General features: G+C 41.2%; 1 protein-coding gene across 3 annotated transcripts in view; it reads right to left on the bottom strand.

Annotated features, from left to right (window-relative positions):
* Positions 1-12,211, bottom strand: part of LOC308121443 (nucleoprotein TPR-like) — a 21,931-nt gene extending 9,720 nt beyond the window's left edge. For all 3 annotated transcript variants that reach the window (XM_080482678.1, XM_080482679.1, XM_080482680.1), the window contains exons 1-31: positions 11,949-12,211; positions 10,963-11,067; positions 10,560-10,624; positions 9,695-9,785; positions 9,398-9,501; positions 9,144-9,308; positions 8,926-9,018; positions 8,295-8,375; positions 8,103-8,190; positions 7,840-7,977; positions 7,656-7,750; positions 6,951-7,148; positions 6,750-6,857; positions 6,371-6,594; positions 5,933-6,096; positions 5,733-5,857; positions 5,477-5,625; positions 5,144-5,306; positions 4,284-4,418; positions 3,820-3,960; positions 3,487-3,685; positions 3,199-3,395; positions 2,965-3,105; positions 2,360-2,476; positions 2,040-2,243; positions 1,758-1,939; positions 1,476-1,623; positions 1,116-1,253; positions 733-864; positions 377-507; positions 3-213 (exon numbers count right to left, since the gene is read on the bottom strand). In XM_080482678.1, the coding sequence (XP_080338804.1) occupies positions 3-213; positions 377-507; positions 733-864; positions 1,116-1,253; positions 1,476-1,623; positions 1,758-1,939; positions 2,040-2,243; positions 2,360-2,476; positions 2,965-3,105; positions 3,199-3,395; positions 3,487-3,685; positions 3,820-3,960; positions 4,284-4,418; positions 5,144-5,306; positions 5,477-5,625; positions 5,733-5,857; positions 5,933-6,096; positions 6,371-6,594; positions 6,750-6,857; positions 6,951-7,148; positions 7,656-7,750; positions 7,840-7,977; positions 8,103-8,190; positions 8,295-8,375; positions 8,926-9,018; positions 9,144-9,308; positions 9,398-9,501; positions 9,695-9,785; positions 10,560-10,624; positions 10,963-11,067; positions 11,949-12,099 (4,383 nt within the window). In that variant the 5' untranslated portion in view covers positions 12,100-12,211. The remainder of the gene's footprint in view (positions 1-2; positions 214-376; positions 508-732; positions 865-1,115; positions 1,254-1,475; positions 1,624-1,757; positions 1,940-2,039; positions 2,244-2,359; positions 2,477-2,964; positions 3,106-3,198; positions 3,396-3,486; positions 3,686-3,819; positions 3,961-4,283; positions 4,419-5,143; positions 5,307-5,476; positions 5,626-5,732; positions 5,858-5,932; positions 6,097-6,370; positions 6,595-6,749; positions 6,858-6,950; positions 7,149-7,655; positions 7,751-7,839; positions 7,978-8,102; positions 8,191-8,294; positions 8,376-8,925; positions 9,019-9,143; positions 9,309-9,397; positions 9,502-9,694; positions 9,786-10,559; positions 10,625-10,962; positions 11,068-11,948) is intronic.

The following is a 12,211-nucleotide window of genomic DNA, read 5'->3' as shown; positions in this document are numbered from 1 at the left end:
ACCTTGTCATGCTGGACTTTCAGTTCCTCGAACTGGGTCTTGTAGCGACGTCCAATCTTCTTCACCTGAGTGATGGTCCTGTTCTTCTCTTGGATGCTGTGGTTCACGGTTTCCAATTCTTTCTTCAGTGAATCTCGTTCTGATGTCAGACGGGCTATGTTGTCCTTCAGGCCTTGTGCTTGAGTCTGAGCCAAATTACTGGCCGCATTCGCCCTGAATGATGTAAAATTTATTAGGTCTTTTTTTTTTTTTTTTTTTTTTTTTTTTTAAATGCACTGATTAATCTGCTATAATATAATAGTAATATAATACACATGCAATGAATCAGTGTCTGACCCAAATGTGTTTGACAGCAGTGGTGTGCATCAGGTTCTACCTGGCCAGTTCAGTCTTGAGCTTGCCCGTCTCTTCAGCCAGATTTGTGATGCGTCTGAGCTGAGCTTCTTTCTCAACAATTAGTTTTAGTCGCTCCGCAACATCTCCATCTTTCTGTTGGCTCACCAGTTGCTGCAAAGGAACACAAAAATATATATAAAGATACACTTTATTAAACATGGTGCGACTACAAAACACACAAAAATAAGTAGGGTGACAATCTAGCACACAAGAAACAAGAAAAACTAGGATGTGTAATGTTGAAAAATTTAAATACATTAAGCTTAGCAAAAATTTGAGACAAAAGCACTTACACAAATACCTGTGTTCATACTATACAAGGGACGGTGGAGTTACCTGTGCTCTTGCTTTCCACTTTTTGAGGTCTTCCTCCAGAAGCCTTTTATCAGCCTGCAGAGAGCCATTTTTCTCCGACAACTGAGACAGAGAGTGATGCAGCGGGCTGATGTCCGTCTGCAGCTTCGACAACTGGAGGACAAACAAGAGAGAAAAGAGTATTTTAAGGAGATTGTCCACACAGTAACAATTGATCATTAACAATGATTTATGATGCCTTAAAAAATGAGCATTTTGTTTTTGAGGAAATATCACCAAATGCCAGTTTTGTTTTGTGTGTTTCTTTATGTATTTAATCAGCAGCTAGATTCATTTAATGTATTCATAAAAAGGCCACCACAAACGCATAAACTTAACAGTGACATTCAACATGTTGTCCTTACTTTAGTCTGAGCCTGGTTTAGCTCCTGTTCCAGTTTATCTTTGTCCATTTTCAGCATCTTGATGTTCTCTTGTAGAGTACTGATCGTCTCCATCTTCTTCAGTTGCTCTTCTTGCTGGGCCAGAGTCTTCACTGTAGCCTGATGAGCAGAAGTCAGTTATGATTACCAGTGTTTTAATTAGTTTATTTTAGATGCTATTCAAAAAACTACTTTGAGAATGCTATCATTCAGTAGCCTTTTTGAAAATGTCTCTTCACAACCTAAAACTGTTAAGAGTCTCTAGCTGTAAACCGAATGAAAAAGAATAAACAGAATAAAAGTTACTGTAGAGTAAAATTCTGTGAAAAAAAGATCTCTTACCTGCATCCTCTCTCTCTCAACATTCAAAGCTTCGTGCAGCTCCTTCAGTTCTCTGTCCTGGTGTTCAACCCTCTGTTTGTAGCGAAGAGCTTCTCTGTCACAGGCTTCACATCGAGCCTCTGCAATTTCCTTCTCTCGACGCACAAACCTGCGCCCAAAATCCACACGTCAAATTCAGTTGAGACAGAACGGTTTTCCGTTCACTATAATGCATTTTCTATGTGTATTATCTCAGTGTTACTGCGACATTGAAGCCGGCAGTGTATTTGCATTATGAACTACCTGAGTATTTCTAATATCTGTTCGGTGGTCTTTCCTTCCTCGCTAAATGAAAGGTCAAGCTGCTGCGGCTGATTTTGTTGCAGCAGACGACTCTTGGTGGCCAATTCATCCATTTGTTGGTGGAGGAGAGCATTCTGCTTCACCAGCTCTTCACTGCGCCGGCTCCGACTGGATAGGTCCTCCTGTGGGAGAGTCCAAGTAAGGATTGTTGTGGTCCGTCACAAACAGAATTCTTGTGTGTGTTTCACACAAACTCATGTTAAAAGGGTTTTGTCTACGTACTTTAATCTTTTTCTCTGTTGCATTCCATGCTGCAGTTTTCTCCTGCAGAAGGGAGGAGTTCCTCTTCAGCTGCTCCTCCAACTCACTCTTCCTTGTTGTGTCTTGTTGGTATTTTTTCTTTAACTCCTGCAGAGCCTCCACGTCAGCAGCATGAAGCATCAGCTCCCGTTCATACTTAGACTGGGCTTCTCCCGCTAGTTTAGTCTGAAATCAATCAGGGGGAAAAGATTTTCCGAGACTATCGAAATTAAACTGAAGACAAAAGATGCAGATAGAAGACATCCACATGTGCCAGAATGACTGAATGTGAGTAAATGAACCTGCAGCAAGCTGTCCTGTATGGCCTTCTGCTCCTGTGTGACAGCAGCCGCAGCTCTTTCCAACGCCGCTTGTTGCTCCATCTGACTGGCCTTCAGACTACGCTGCAGCTCTGACATCTGGACAACGACAAGAGTAAAGATGATTATTAACTAGGTTTGGATAGTCCACATCTTTCACAAGTTCGTCCAATAATATCCAGTAGGTTTGTCATTTTGGAGACAACCTTTATTATAAATCCAAGAATTGCACAAGAGTGAGATGGCTTTTCTTCTAACTTCATCAGTTTTATGGACCATCTATATATCATACAAAGACCTTGAACTTTACAGTTTGAAGCTGTCTCTCAAAACAACTTCTGAAATTTGTATAATAGTCGTCGATGATGGTTCATCCTGCTTCCTTCATCAGCTGAGCCATAGCTGCTTACATTTTTGGCAACTTACTGGAATAACAGTTGAAGGTTTCAGCTTTACGCACTGACGTGTATGTACGCTAATAGGTGAAGGTGACTGTAGAGCGCTTTGAGACTGGTGAGGCGGTGAAAACATTGGCAGAAGGATCCACGCGAGTTGTTAAAACAGATAACTGTGTATCACAGCCGTACCTGTTTCTCCACTGCATCCATAGCCTTTCTTCTCCCCTCTTCCTCCTGCTGCTTAATTTTCTCCACCTCCAAAATCCTCTTCTCCAGTTGTTTCTGCAACTCCTCCGATTCCTTCACACGGAGTTCCAGGGGGGATCGGGACTAAAAAAAACCGAACAAAACAAAAACAAAAAAAACGGTCACTTTAAATTCCCATGTCTGTGTAAATGCAAACACATAGTTCCAGATCCTTACCTCCTTTTCTTTCTTCAGACTGTCTTCTAGAGTCAACACCACAGATCTGTACTGCTCTACAGTAGCATTAGCATTCTTCAGTTGCTCGGTTAATTCACTGTTCTGCTCCTCAGCCGCATGCAGGAGACCCTTCACTTCTAATAGCTCCTGCTCTGATTGGCTGGACTGCGGAGAGGGTGCTGGTACTGGAGAACGTACTACAGGAGAAGCGAAAATCAAGTCAGATCATCAGCACGTGTCATTTTCTCTCTGTTGTAAAGTCAGAGTCTGTCCAAAAGCCGTCTTTACCTCTCAGTGGTGCCCGGAGGCCAGCAGCTCTGGTGGCTGGGGTGGTGCTGGAGGTGGCGGCCGCTTCGGTGGAGGAGGCAGAAGCCAGCTGGGCCTTCAGGGAGGCCACCTGCTGTTCAGAACTACGCAGCAGCTCCCTCGTCTTCTGCTGCAGGGTGTTCTGTGTCTCCAGCTGTTTCTTCGCCTCTAACAACTGAGCCTGCAGAGGATGTGGCAATAAATGCGGAATCAAAGACGGAATGACAGGAAAAGAACTAAACAAAACAATACTGCACCCTAAACCCTTCTATGCCGTGTCTAGTTTCAATATGATTCCACCCAAAATATACATACATCCATAGTGCGTCCAAGGGCATGCCTCTGAGCAATTTCCTGGTCCATTCTGGTCTTCATAGAAGTCAATTCTGCTTCCAGTTTTTCTATTTTGTTGTTCAGCCGTTGGTGAGTCTCCATGTCTGTGCGCTCCATTGTCAACTAAATAAAAATAACAAATAGAATAGTAGGAAATATGGAATGAAAAATTCGAGGAACACAGTGATAATAAAAAAATAAGAAAATCTTAAAAAGCCAGTTATGAACAAATTAACTAGCACATCAAGTATTAACCCACTTTGCAGACCTCGGTCCTTTCATGAAGATCGAAGAATGAGTGACGGTAATAATCACTTTTACATACAATCATTTCAAAGGTTAAAAACATCAGATTTTGGCATTGAAGCTGTTTATAAACAACATAAACTCATATAGCATGCCGTGTTTTGTTCCTTAGATAAATGTTTGGTAAAACAATAGGGCACCTGTATAGATTTGAGGTTGGTGAGCAGCAGGTTTTGGTTTCGTTGCTCAGCTAGCATAGCTTCTTTCTCTCGATTGAGTCGACTCTCCGCTTGTCGCAACAGGTCTCTCTCTTTAGTCAGGTTTTCCACTCGCACCTTAAGATATAGATTGGGAACATTAAAATGGAAAAAAAAAAAATAATTGAGAAGTTAAGTTATGGAAGCAAAAACACAGAGATACAAGAACATACAAGTCTGGTGAATTCATGTCGGGCTCAGCAGCAGTGAAAGATTTATGCAGGAAGTTTGAACTGGAGGTCAAAATGACAGGAGAAGCTCTCCTACCGCGTTTAAAAGAATGTTTGCTATGATGACAATAAATGGATTCTCAATTCCCAAAATGGTATTGACGTTAAATACAATATTCTAAAAACCATATTATGTGAATCATGTGATACGTTCATAGCTTGTAAATGTAAGGATATAAACATTTTTCCTAATGCATCGATTTAGTGTTGTTTCAAATTAATGTTGGTCTTCCAGAGTGTAATGTGTAATACATAAAGGCAGAAGTCTCTATTTGAAATAAATCTGACTTAAGATAATAGTGACTTGATACTTCATATTTGATAACAGTTTTAGATAATAAAAAGAGAGTTTCAAATATCTATGAGCAGCTAGTATAGACAAGAGTAGAGCATTTGGAGAGAAAGAGGTAAAATGATTCTATTACATTCAGAAAAGATATACATTTTCATATGCAAGTTCCTTTTTTGTTTAGTTGTTTTTAATACCTAAACTGTGGATTCTGTTGGACAAATTCCAATATGTCTTGTTATCATTCTAAACAGTATTACCACCACTCTGCTCTCCTTTCTCACCTCTTCCAGAGCCAGTTTCTCATTGGTCTGTCTCAGATCTTGGCTCATTGTGTGGATGATGTGCTCATGTCGTTGGGCTGTGGCCGCCATCTTTTGGTTTCTCTCCTGCAGGGCAGAGATCTCTCGGCGGTAGGCATTGACAGTTTCCTGGACCATGTCATACCTAACGAAGACGCACACAAAAAATACATACAGACCTTCATATCAAAACTGGAATAATTACCTAAAAATGTGAGGGAAACACATAATTGTTTTGTTACTTTGTTTCCTCTGATTTCAAGTTTTCTTGAAAATAAAACAAAACAGTATTACCACTTTGTTCCTTCAACCCACCTCTTATTGCTGAATTCAAGTTGGGAGGTCAGCTTGGCGTGGCTGGATCGGAACTCTGTCAGCTGCCTCTGCAGCCGGTCATTTGTTTCATTCAGCATCCGATCATTCTCTGCCTTCTCCTTCTTATATAACGTGAAGGCATCGTTGAGCTGAAATTGCAAACATACACGTCAACTCAGCACGGCAAACTGAATCAGACCTCTCCCCTACAGTTTCAAATGGAAATGAACCGCCACATGTATGCATCTGTGTGTACCTGTTTTAAAGCAGCTTTTGCCTGGGCAGTCTGTGCCGACTCTGCCGCTGCGGCCCTCTGAGGGGTTGAGCGAGTAGCTGGAACCGAAGGACGAACAGGCGCAGGAGGTGTAGATGCGTCTTGACCTGCACACAGAGGAAATTTTTTTTTAATCAAAACTCATCTGCAAAGTCGCACATGTGTTTGTGTTCGGGACTCACCTTGAGGAGGCAGGCTGAAGCCGGTGCTCTGAGTCAAAAGAGCCTTATACATGTCTCTTTGCCTGGCGTTGGAGTCAGAAAGCTGCTTCTGCTGGTTCCTCTGCTCCTTCAGAAGCTCCATCTCCTTCTTAAGTTTAACCATACTTGACTCCAACTCAGATATGCTGGAAGGAACCAGAAATAAAGAGCAAAAATGTAAACATACATCCAGATATAATAGATGTATTTCTATAAAATCTCTTCCTGTTTAACAGCAAAAAAGCTGCAGTGAATAAATCATCTTACATTTTAAAATCACATTGAAACAACAGATTAATTTGATTTGCTTTACTTGCTTGAACAATATCTAACTAAAGCTATAACAAATGTAATTCAGATCAATTCCATAAAAATGGTATAGGTTGATCAAACTTCAATAAAACACTTAAACCAAATTACCGTGCTGATGTCACTTGACCCTTCTGTCTGTCTTTTTCTTCCTCCAGCTCTCTCAGCCTTCCCAGCAGACTTTGGTTCTGCCGCTGGAGCTCCTCCACGCTGCGGAAGGAGAGCTGGCGAGCGCTCAGGACCTCCGATGTGCTGGAAATGTTTGTGGAGCTTCCATTGTTCTTGGCCACCTGGTTACCTCTGGCTTCCTCGAGGTCAACCAGAAGGGAGCACACCTGAAACAAAGAGACAACATATTTATGGAAAATATCTGCATGAGAAAGGAGGCGGAAGAAGACATGAATGAAAAAGAAAAAGGAGAAATGTCTTCAATACACCCTGCTGATTTGGATATTAAATTCATTTTCAGCGCCAGTATGGAGTGATGTACCTGTGCAGATGTGTCCTCTAGCAGTCTCTCAGTCCTCAGTTTTTCTCTTTGCAAGTCTTCATTGTGCTGTTTGGCCTCCTCTTTTTCTTTCTGCAAGCTATAGATTTCCTGTAGGGAAAAAAAAAAGATTAGAGCGTGTCGGGTTTTCCCAAGAGTCATATTTCCAGAATCCAAAACACATCAATAAAACGATTCCCACACCGTTCGAGCCTGCTCCAGTTTGTTGAACAGTGAAGCCATGGATCTCTGCATGCCCTCATACTCTTCTCTCTGGCGCTTGAGGACCGGCGCTTTGGACTCTACCTCCTGCACGATCTCATCCAGCACCTTACTCACTCTCCGGGTCTCCTGCTTCTCGAGCTGAAGCTGTGTCTGACACTCTGCATACGCATTGTACAGCTGAAAACAAGACAGAAACATTTCTCACTCACTAAACAACACCTATAGACAACAGTGGCATTTCAGCTCGTGCTAGTCATCTGTTGTGGCTCATCAGCTTCAATGTTGTTCAACCGGATCTGGTGTTCTGCTAGAGCGCTCATCCTTCTGTGATTTAGATGTATATGCATCAGTGGCTTTTGTTCCACCACAATTTGATCCACTGAGATTCTTGTGGTGAAAATCTTACATCATCAGATTGCAGGTGTTACCGGGCTACAAATGAAACGTTTCAGAGAGACTTCAGTTTCAATTATATGTTTTCTTTTAATATCAGTAAGTTGTCAATCAGCATTACCAACATTATGATTACTTTTGTCAAAAAACCTTATTTTTTATGCATGACAATAGGTGTAGAGAATGAAGGAAAAGACCCAAGGATTGAAAAGACTCAATAAGTAATGCCGATTGCAGCACACTTGCTCTCAAGCCAAGTGGCTTGAACCATGGCGAACTCTTAAAACTTACGTCAAAGAATTTCATGCCAGGTTTGACAATCGCAGCAATGGCAGATGCTGATGGACACATGGAGTCCAGCTGCTCCTCAGTCAAAGAAGGCCCACCTGAGGAGGAGCACACACATATTTAAGTAAAACCAGTTCGGACAACCACAAGTATAAAGGCTTGACACAGTATTACTATGGGTTCGTACAGCAGTGTTTTCCTGAAGCCTTCAACGTAGCGTTCTCCAGGTCCTTTTCCATTTTGTGGATTTTCTCTCCGAGTTCTGCCTCAATTCGCTTCTTCAGCTCTTCTTTTTCTGATAGTTTCTTCTCAAGACCTTTATTGGCTGTAACGACATCAACAATCACACATAGATTCAGAATATAAAGCATGAGGGAAGCTACGGTTAACCTTAACTCCATGCAGGGAGGAGAGGCTTCTTTTTCCCCCCACTTAAAACTGAAGTCATACCTTCTCCTGTGTCTTTTACCAGCTTGGCGAGACCTTCCACGGCTCTGCTCAGCTCTTGGTTCTTGGTCTCCATCTCTGTTGCTGACCCCTACGGTAGGAAAAACATGTTATGTGGTGAATACATGGCAACAGTTTAATATGACATGCTAAAGATGCAGAACACTTAGTAAGAATTGCTTTGTGGAGACTCACCTTGTAGAGTGAAGACAACTTGACATGTGCGTTGAGCTCATTGCGGTATTTCTCGTCCATGGCAGTCAGCTCATCTTTTGCCTGATGAGAGACATGCAGAACATAAATTTGGACACTATATACGGTACATGCGCACACACACACTATGAACTGACCAATCATCACCATGAACAAAGAACCGGACGATTATCTCACATGTTGTTCAATCATTTAAATGTCTAGTTGAATGCGCCCTCTTTACAACACGTCAACGCACTGTAGACTTTTCATTAAGCTGGAAGCACTTTGTGTCCCAACTGATCTTGACAGAAATTGCAGGTCAAGACACGAGCAGATGTACTACCAGAGAAAACTTCCTCAATTAAATTTCAGAAAATGGTGAGACAACCATCTCAACATTTCAGAGAAAACTCTTGGACCCCTTTATGAAGCAAGCTATAGCACCAGAATGGTGCGGTAATTTCACCAATGCAAACAATAGAAACTTTATGTCTAAATGCCTTTATCAGTTTAGATACTCAGTCTTGTTCTACACAGTACGAAACAGTGGAAAAATAGACACAGGCCATTCCACTGGATTTCTAAACTTTAAATTAATAGATGAGGGAGAGCACGGTTGTATGGAAATTACCTGTTTAAGTTTGTTGTTGAGATCTTCAGCTCTTTTATTCTGGCTTTCACTGCTTTGCTTCAGAGAATTAAGTTGACTCTGCAGTCTGTTCACCTGTAAAAGAGAAATGTTGTTTTTATTTAATAATAAAACACATTTACAATACCTCATATCAAATTTCACAACCAACCAATAGAAATGCAAAACAAAGAGTTTCATCCATGTTGTTTCTCAATCACCTGCTCCTTGCTGCTCTTCAGACTGCCCTGCAGCTCCAGTATCTCTTTGCCTTTCTCTCTGTTGGTTTTCAGCAGCTCTTCAGTTTTGGTCTTCAGCTGTGCAGATAACCACTCAACCTTCTTATCCAGGAGCTCTTTCTCCTGCTCCACGCGCTTCTCCCGATGCTGCAACATAACATACCACTCAAACTTTTTTTCCTTCACAATCACCACATTCTAATCCATTTTAAAACACTGCACAAGTGAAGGTGTACCTGCACAGAAGCTACAGATGACTCAATGCCATCCAGCTTTAACTGCAGCTCCATCTTGACTTTGTTGGCATCAGTCAGCTTCTCAGTAAGACGCTTTACATCCTCTGCAAACACACAATGTCACAAATCAGAAAAAAACAGAACAGCTGCTTTAATCTCAACTCTTCAATAATCTGAAGGGAAATAATTTCTGATAGATAAGTTCTATAATAACAGCCTTAATTTAGTGACACTCAGACTTAGATGCATATAGAAATAACTCCTGGATGGTTTCAATGTTCAAACTTGAGCTCCTACCGGTAAGATTTTCCACCTCCTGCGTCCTCTTCTCCAGCAGCCTCGCCAGCTCTCTCTTCTCTGCCTCGATCTCATACTTGGCCTTGGTTTGCTACACACACACACACACACACACACACACACACACACACACACACACACACACACACACACACACACACACACACACACACACACACACACACACACACACACACACACACACACACACACACACACACACACACACACACACACACACACACACACACACACACACACACACACACACACACACACACACACACACACACACACACACACACACACACACACACACACACACACACACACACACGTTATAGTTATAGCACTGGTTAGAATCCACTCCTATTGATTTGTGGATAGAAACGTGTGCAAGAACATCACACCAAACTGAATTGTTTCATTCTGAAGAGGCCATGAAAACAAGAATTGGATTTATTGAAGTTAATTAATTAAAAAAAAAAAAAACTTGCTTTAAATTGTATTTTTTTTTTTAAAGAGCAGGAGAATTATTTGACAGAATGAGAATTAGTGCAAAATCCGATCTCTGCTTTTAACTATTCCGCCAAACTAATAAAAAAAATCCAAACAATAACAAAACATGGATAGTGGGATGTTGAGCTTGAACGCAGATCTTTCATACTCCTTGTTTATCAGGGAAGCTCTGAAATAGATATTTTTGTGTCGGTCTTGGTTACCATTTCATATTAGGTAGCCTTACATATGCATCCAAGCACTATTATTGCTCACTTGTGACGGTAGAAAAATCACCAGCTAAATTTGCATAAATTCTCAATCCGTATTCAGCAGATGACTGAATGAATAAGAATTTGTTATTTACCTGTTGTGTTGGTTTAACGTCACTGGTTTCTCCTTCTATTCCTTTCAGAGTACTGAGCTCTTCATCTGTGAGAAAACAAGACACATCATTTCACAAAGCCAAAATACCCGAGGCAGCACTATAGTTTTAAAACAATAAAAACACTAAAACTTCATATTTTGAGATATCCTTCAAAACCAAACGAAGCAAAAGCTTGTTTCCACCCCCCTTTTCATGTTTTCCCCTTGTGCAAGGCCTCGACAACCCGACTCTACCCTGGTGCTACACTGCAGCAATCTACTGCTCCTAGTATGTGTAGTTTAGATTTACTATGAACAGATGGCCAAATGCATAGGAATAACATTCAACAATTTTCAACCCAAACAACATCTGTGTGCATTGTGTGACGCGTGTGAATACTCACTGAGCTTTTCATTTTCCTCTTTGATGGTCTGCAGGTCTTTAGTGGCTGACAGGATCTGTTCCTGACTCTCCACCAGTCTCTTCTCGATGTCAAAATACTGCTGCTCTGTAAGGGTAAGACATTCAAGAGGAATCAGTGAGAATATCAGACTGTTATTCTCCCTTCAAAAGCAGAATTAATGACTAATGTTTGCTCAAAAGAAGTAGCATCTTGGTATTTAACCCTTAAGGGGAGGGCCATTCATTGAAATTGTTGGAGAATCGACATTTTAAACTTGATATTGTGGTAAATTTTAGGACTGATTCTCTTTAGTGCCTTTTTAAAGTCAAGCCATTAATATTTGAAAAACATTACTTTTCAGACACGATATATTGCGCACCAATTTTACGGACACATAGCACATCATCAAAAATATATGGGAAAAGTTCAAATGTTCTCCATTTTCATAATGGTGGTCACAAATTCCAGAAATCTTGCGCACACTACAAATATCTACTTGACAACATATGTTGTGTGTGTGTGTATATGTTTAACAGTTTAAAGCGCTTAAAAAGTGTAAATGCGCACTTATGTGAAATCTTTTTGTCATGTAAATGTGGGAAGACATCATACAGAACTCCATTTCAATTTGTAGCAATTTACAGATTTTAAAGTTAGTTGCAGAAAACAGCACACGCATTAGAAAACTACAAGGTTTCATTGGAATATATGGGTATTTTTCTATATTTCGGCATGAACTCAAGAAACCAAATAGTTTTATCTCATCGAAAATGTCAAGTTACAAACCACTGGCAGGACTGTCTTCCGCCAAAGTTAGCTTTAGCCTGGAGTGATTATCGCTAGTCTCGTTAGCGTTACTGATTAACAGGCGAAGGATGGTTAAAAGCCGAATGAAACAAACAACAACTACATAGAAGCTGTGGGTGATAAAGCACCTATATGTTACATCAGTGGGCTGATTTAAATGAGGATGCACTTCTACCCACCGCTGTCCGCCTTGAAGCGCTCATGCTGCGTCCGGAGCGCCTCGTTAGCATTCTGCAGCTCCGTAACAAACTTCTCCAGCTTGTTCTGGACGCCTTTCGGGAGTTTGTTTACCTCCGGCCGCTCCAGAGCCTGCAGCAGGACGGCCGCCATCTCCACCGACACCCCCGACTAAATAACTATAAGTAAACTCCAAAGTCTGAGAGAATAATCATGAGGTTTAGCCTTCTGTGTGAACAAGTTGAAAAATAGAGAAACTGGGGAA

The sequence above is a fragment of the Lipophrys pholis genome (assembly GCF_963383615.2).
Source record: "Lipophrys pholis genome assembly, chromosome: 1".
In the NCBI taxonomy this organism is placed as follows: Eukaryota; Metazoa; Chordata; class Actinopteri; order Blenniiformes; family Blenniidae; genus Lipophrys; species Lipophrys pholis.
This window is presented reverse-complemented; position numbering and strand designations above follow the sequence as displayed.